General features: G+C 34.3%; 1 protein-coding gene across 1 annotated transcript; it reads left to right on the plus strand.

Moving 5' to 3' along the window:
* The first annotated feature begins 1,026 nt into the window (after nucleotides 1–1,026).
* Nucleotides 1,027–5,840, plus strand: LOC110887773 (kinesin-like protein KIN-14N). Its single transcript, XM_035990647.1, has 15 exons — nucleotides 1,027–1,442; nucleotides 2,103–2,247; nucleotides 2,333–2,442; nucleotides 2,557–2,676; nucleotides 2,761–2,964; nucleotides 3,060–3,269; nucleotides 3,351–3,425; nucleotides 3,513–3,659; nucleotides 3,734–3,872; nucleotides 3,962–4,071; nucleotides 4,200–4,361; nucleotides 4,431–4,630; nucleotides 5,052–5,133; nucleotides 5,215–5,424; nucleotides 5,506–5,840. The coding sequence occupies exons 1-15, from the start codon at nucleotides 1,242–1,244 to the stop codon at nucleotides 5,683–5,685; spliced, it is 2,295 nt and encodes a 764-aa protein (XP_035846540.1). The 5' UTR covers nucleotides 1,027–1,241; the 3' UTR covers nucleotides 5,686–5,840.
* The last annotated feature ends 1,374 nt before the right edge of the window (nucleotides 5,841–7,214 follow it).

The following is a 7,214-nucleotide window of genomic DNA, read 5'->3' on the forward strand; positions in this document are numbered from 1 at the left end:
TCTGAGAATGAAATTTAAACTTTGTTCGAGCTGATGAACTTTTACCTGGATTGGATACACTTAGACTGACTAAATTCGGTTTTTACACAATTGATTTGGTTTTATTCATCAGTTTAGTTTTTATAAAAATCAGCTTTTCGTTGGGTTATGTTTAAAATCAAATTCGAATCTTCTTTTCTATATCTCAAAATCAAAACACCATTTATGCATTATTCTCAAATTTGAAAATACATGAATTTGGTTATTTCTAATAAAATAAATTATATTTTATCTTTAACGAATCATATTTATAAAATTTAAACTCTTTTCTAAAAATCGGCTATGCCAAATTGGTTATTTAAAGCAAGAGTAAATTCACATTTTTAGTCAGAAATTGTATATTCCGTCTTTTAATCTTCATTTATCAAATGAATGAGGCTAGTGGAGCAGACAAAACGTTGGAAGGACCCTAAACGTAAAAGATGATTAGTGTAATTATTGAAGATTGTAGAAGAAATGTGTAAATTTTTATATATCTAAAGAACAAAAATTATAATTTACCATCGATACAATTAGACTGTTATAATGTTTGTTAAAACTTGATTTATGAGTTGTGTGTAAATCGACCAATTCATTAATTCCCACTTTTTTTCAACTCAAATGTTAATATTTTTTAAGCATCAAAATCATTGGTTCGCAATTTTTTTTTATTTTCAACTTATTATTATTATTATTATTATTATTATTATTATTATTATTATTATTATTATTATTATTATTATTATTATTATTATTATTATTATTATTATTATTATTATTATTATTACCCTTTATAAAAAAATATCTAATTAACCCTGCTCCATTTGGCAAAACCATAACCCAAAACACCTAATCTTGTTGTTTATTACAATAATCCAAGATTACCAACTTTTCAAAATAATAAAAAACACCTTCACTTTCACAGTTCATCAACTCTTACATATTCTTCCCTGCAACCACAAGCAATAACTTTAATAACAACAATCTTGGTAGCTTTTATTTCAATTCATGGACACACCTAACAGTCACTACCTCCCACCACCCTGACTGAATCTTTCCTTTTAAGTAACATAACATGATCACCTAACTCAACCTTTATTCATCAATTTGTATCTCACACTTTGTTACTAAATTTCAGGGTCTTAATTATTATTATTTTGTTTGTGTTCAACAACATTAACAAGATTACAAGTTTTGGGTAGATCTCAAAGTGGTTTTAAACAATGGTTGGGCCGGCCAATGGTGGTAGAACAGTGACATCAAGACAGGTTTTGTCAGTTGTTAATGGTGGCCAAGACCCGATTATCAGGGTCGGGCCGGCGAGCATTGCTAGTTCGGATTGTGGAGGGATTGAATTTACTAGAGAAGATGTTGAAGCATTGTTGAGTGAGAGGATCAAACCCAAGAATAAGTTCAGTCTCAAGGTTGGTAGATTTATTTTTATTTTTATTTTTATTTTTATTTTTGTTTTTATTTTTTCGGCGGAATATAAGTCAAAATCAGAGTAGGCTTAACCTTTTTCGGGGCTAAAGCGGATTCTAAAATTGAGGCTGTTTTCGTATAAATAATACTTTTTTTTTTGCTTAGAATCCCAATGCTTGGAAATGTGATATTAGGATGATAAAATAAAATCATAAGAAATTTATAGTAGAATGACAGGTAGACGGGTAACAAGCTGCGTCACAAGCTTATTTTGTAAACTATTTCTAGAAGGTACAAAATCACACAATTTCTATAGAAAATTAGAGAGATCGAGAGCTCAAGGAGTTGTGATCGGAGAGGAAGAATCAAATACGAATCGAACATAGTCAAGCCCAAGAATTTAGGGACCGTTAAGTGTGGCCCCCCAAGCTTCAACTTTTATTTTTGTACAATCGAGTCGCCTGGGCAATGACGGATCTAGAAAATCCGCATAGGGGTAACGTTTCAAAATAAAGGGGTAACGAAATCGAAAAAACGTCAAAATTTTCCAAATTTACACTACCACCGGAGTGTCAAGGGGCAACGGGGGTAGCCCCTTGTAACACTATAGGTCTGCCCCTGCGGCCGGGTTAAAATTCAACTTTAATTTTGTGTTTTTACAGGAGAAATGTGATGCTATGGCTGATTATATAAAAAGACTCAAAATGTGTATCAAATGGTTCCAAGAACTTGAAGCGGATTTGTTATTAGAGCAAGACAAACATTGGAAAATGTTGGAAACTGCAGAAAAGAAATGCAATGATATAGGTATAACTATAATTTCAAGAACAATATTAATATTGTAAATCAATATTTATAATTTAAACTATTTGTTCTAATTCATTGCTTCAAGAAATGGTAATGGGTCAAAAGGAAGAAGAACTTAATTCGATAATTGTCGCGCTGCGCAAGAATTACACTGCCTTACAAGAGAAACTTGCAAAAGAAGAATCCGATAAATTGGTACAGTTAGAATCTTGATTCTTAAGTTCTTTATCATGGTATAAAAACAAGTTTTTTTTTTTTTTTTTTTTGCCGAAGTTAATATTTTTAACGGTCAAGATTGTTCAATCTCAGGCTGCAATGGTATCGTTAAACAAAGAGAAAGACGCACGATTGTCTGTAGAAAGATCACAAGCTCCCATCAAGGAAGAACTTGAAAGAGCTCAAAGAGAAAGTTCAAGTGCTAATCAAAAGGTTATTTATATATGTGAAAAAAAATAAAAGTATAAAAAAAACCTCATCGAATGTAACTGATTTTCGTATTTATTTGGTTCTTAGATATTATCACTTAATGATATGTACAAAAGACTGCAAGAATACAACACGAGCTTACAACAATACAACAGTAAGCTTCAAGCGGAGCTTAATCAAACCAACGAAATCCTTAAAAACGTAGAAAAAGAAAAGGTTGCGGTTTTGGAGAACCTCAGCAACTTAAGAGGCTACTGTACTTCTTTGCAAGATCAGTTGACTGCTACTAAAGTCGGTGTTTTCGCCTTTTAATTATTTCATTTCATTTTTCTTATCTTAATAAATATATTTTTGTAATATTTATATATATGTGGATTTTACTTTAGGAAAGTAATGATGAGGCAATGAAGCTTAAAGACGCGTTAGCGAGTGAAGTTGGATGCCTAAGATTGGACTTACAACAAGTGAGAGATGAGCGTGATCGCCAGCTGTCACACGTTCAAGAGTTATCAGCTGAAGTGTTGAAATACAAAGAGTTGACTGGAAAGTCAGCAGATGAATTGGGCAACCTTACAACAAAGTCAAACGAGCTCGAGGTTCTTATTTGTTGTTTTTCTTTTTTAATCCGTCATAGCTTATAACAATGTCATATTTTATTTACCATTATTGTTTTTCAGGCAAGATGTGCTTCACAAAGTGATCAAATAAAGAAATTGCAAGAAAAACTCGATGCTGCTGAGAATAAACTAGCGGTATCATTGATTTTTATATTTTACAAACATAAAACTTTGTAGTTTGACTTATTTTGACTAATTCTTGATTTCTTTTTTATGTTCTAGATGTCTGATGTATCGGCATTTGAGATAAGAACAGGATATGAAGAACAAAAGAGAGTTAACTCCGAGTTACAGTTTCGTTTAGACGAGGCAGAATTAAAACTTGTCGAAGGAGAAGCCTTGCGCAAAAAGTTGCATAACACAATACTGGTAAGTTTCAATTTCCTTTTCTTTTATTTTTTAAAAACAAATGTTCACGATAACGATCTTTTGTTTTGCCACAGGAATTGAAAGGGAATATAAGAGTTTTCTGTAGGGTACGACCTTTATTGCTTGATGACGCCGCTGACAATGAACCAAAGGCGGTTTCTTTTCCTACAACCACAGAAAATCTTGGTCGCGGCATTGAATTGTTGCAACATGGTACTATAAAGACTATGTTGTCTATAGAGTTGACTTATTTGACCATGTGTTTTGATGCTTATATATTTACGGTTTTTGTTGTGAAAAAGGGCAAAAACATTCTTTCGTATTCGATAAGGTATTTGTACCGGAATCTTCACAAGAAGAGGTGTTCGTTGAGGTCTCACAGCTTGTGCAGAGTGCTTTGGATGGTTATAAGGTAATCTTTAAACATTTTTATCTCGTTTAACGGGCTGGGTTGACCACAACATTTTTTTGGACCCGTATGAGATTAAACACAACCCAAATCGAGCTACTCATAACTCGGCTTCATTATTTTTTTTTCAGGTTTGTATCTTTGCATATGGTCAAACAGGGTCGGGAAAAACGCATACAATGATGGGTACGTCTGGAAATGATGATGATAAAGGATTAATACCTCGTTCGTTAGAACAAATATTTGAGTCCAGACAAACGCTACAAAACCAAGGGTGGAAGTATGAAATGCAGGTTTGAGTTTTCAATCAAGTTAATCGTTTAGTTACCAAAGAAAGTGTTTCACAAATATTGGTTTTACAGGTTTCTATGCTGGAAATATATAATGAGACAATACGCGATCTGTTGACAATAAACCGACCGGGTTCAACCGAAGCGCGTACTAAGCAGTATGTAATTAAACATGATGCAAATGGGAACACGCATGTTTCTGACCTGACCGTAGTTGATGTACGCAGCAGTAGAGAAGTTTCGTTTTTGTTAAACCGTGCTGCACAAAGCAGGTATTGGCATACCTAGAGGTGGCAAAATTGGTTACACGTCAAAACTAGTAAATCCTAATACACATCAATATAAACGGGTCGGCTTGGTTGAACCCAACACTTTTTTGTCCGGGTTTTTTTTTTTTTTTAATTTTTTATGTACCGGGTCAAAATTTTTGAATGGGTTGAAATGTGCTGGGTCAGGTTGCATTGTGTTGGGTTGACCCAAAACACTAGTTTTCTTTTTAATAATACGTACCGGTTATATTATATTAGTAGTTTTTTTGGGCTAAAATGATTTAGGAGTTTCAATGCGCAAAATACATACCTTTGACCCATTTGACCCGTTTCAAGTTAAGCTAGTCATTTTGATTTTACTTATGACCCGTTCAACATAGCATAACATAGACTAACCTGGATACATTATCTCTTTTATCTTTAGATCTGTGGGTATGACTCAAATGAACGAACAATCGTCAAGAAGCCATTTTGTGTTCACCATGAGGATAACGGGTGTTAATGAGGTAACGGAAATTTTGGTTTTTTTCTTTATATCATCTTATCAACTGTGTTGGCTAATGATGAAGTCTTGATTAATGCTGTAGAGCACAGAGCAACAAGTGCACGGCGTTCTTAACCTTATTGATCTTGCGGGTAGTGAACGTCTTTCCAAAAGTGGGTCAACCGGAGACCGTTTGAAAGAAACTCAAGCCATTAACAAAAGTTTGTCATCGTTAAGCGACGTTATATTCGCTTTAGCAAAGAAGGAAGAACATGTGCCATTCAGGAACTCAAAACTTACATATCTTCTTCAGGTACACATCGATCTAATGTTTATTATCATACATTATTATGTTATCTAGTTAAAAGTTTCTAATGAATTTGAATTTGATCAGCCTTGCTTAGGTGGTGATTCCAAGACTTTGATGGTGGTAAATGTTTCTCCTGCACCGAGCTCTATTAACGAGTCACTTTGTTCTCTTCGGTTTGCTGCAAGAGTTAATGCTTGCGAGATTGGAACGCCTCGAAGACAAACCTCTGTGAAGCAATTGGATGCTCGATTCAGTCATGGCTAATGATTTTGCAGTCATAAATATCAACAGGATATGTAGTAGATTTTTGAGATTCTAACAGTTTGGCGTTCATGTGTATACTGGAAAGAAAGATGAAGAGCAATAGTTAGGTAATGATTTGCTGGAACAACTATAATTTGATTGATTTTCTTGGTTTATAGTTTTGTACTTTTGTTAATTATTTTCTATTTAAGTAACCCATTTTGAGTTAATCTTGAATCCTACTTAAACGTGATTATATTATCCAACATAAAATAAGACAGACTCATCATGTAAATTGGCTAACCAGGCCCACTGTTTATAGTAAAAAAATGTCATAATTTAAAATAAAAAAAGGCAATATCTGTCAAGAAAGCAACATTTTAATGTTTTTCTTATGGTGAACTCTAGCGATATAAACAAAAGATTGTATCATATCCATTTTCAAGTGTTAGGAAACGAAAGGAATTTCGAGCAGTTGGTCGATGACATAATAGATAAAGATCTTAACACGATCATATCCATTTTCAAGTGTTTGACTAGATAGTCCAAGATGACATATATTAAAACCATTCAAGCACACCGGTCTACAATGTGTGATGGTGAGATTCTTCAAGTTTGCACAGTGGGAGAAAAGACCAGCACCCTTGTCAGTATTGTCATAATGCAATGAGACATAACTGAGATTTAAGCGGCATGTTCCGATCAACGTTTATCGACATTGTTATAGGTGATGAAGAAACCCTAAAACGGAACATAATCCCAGATCGTCTAGAGAAACGCTTTTATCATGTGTCATCTGGTAACAACTACCAAGGGGATATGGAAGTAATTTGTAAAATATTATGTCAGTGGGAAATGTTTTAAAAATCCGATGCAACTTTACGGCACACTTTTATTCACATCTTCCATGGAGTCACAGATCCGACAATAGGGCTCACGGATCTTATGCCCACCTGAGACCGACCTCTGGATTACACGTTCTCGTAAAACGGAACATAATCCCAGATTGTCTAGAGAAGCGCTTTTATCATGTGTCTTATGGTAACAACTACTCAGGTAATACTTCCAAGTTCTTGCTTTTTCTTCAAGTGTTCTTCTTTGTTCTTGACTTATCTTTAACTTATCTTCATACTCGTTCTTGCACTTCAACAGAAACTTATCGCTACAGTTAATATGATTAGACACAACGGTTCTCCAATTCCAGAAACTAAATGAAGGTTGCTATTCAACGAGGTTGTTCTCCACAATGACGATACGCTTGTTACCTTAATCACATCTTCCATGGAGTCACAGATCTGACAATAGGGCCCACGGATCCATGGGTCACGTGTTGAATGATCGAGAGAAACTTCTTCGATCTAACTGCCGATATCTCATCCTTCTTATCTTGTTCAAAGTTTCTACGACGAAGTTTTCTCCGTCGCTAATTTCTCCACTCACCGTGAAATCGGACAGTTTCTTCATAGATTTCGTCCGGTTTCAAAGCCAGTTGAGGATTACGAGTGTTCTAGACTCGTTCAAGGCATGCTTGTTTGTGCGATTTACAGAAA

The sequence above is a fragment of the Helianthus annuus genome, chromosome 5 (assembly GCF_002127325.2).
Source record: "Helianthus annuus cultivar XRQ/B chromosome 5, HanXRQr2.0-SUNRISE, whole genome shotgun sequence".
NCBI classification, from domain to species: Eukaryota; Viridiplantae; Streptophyta; class Magnoliopsida; order Asterales; family Asteraceae; genus Helianthus; species Helianthus annuus.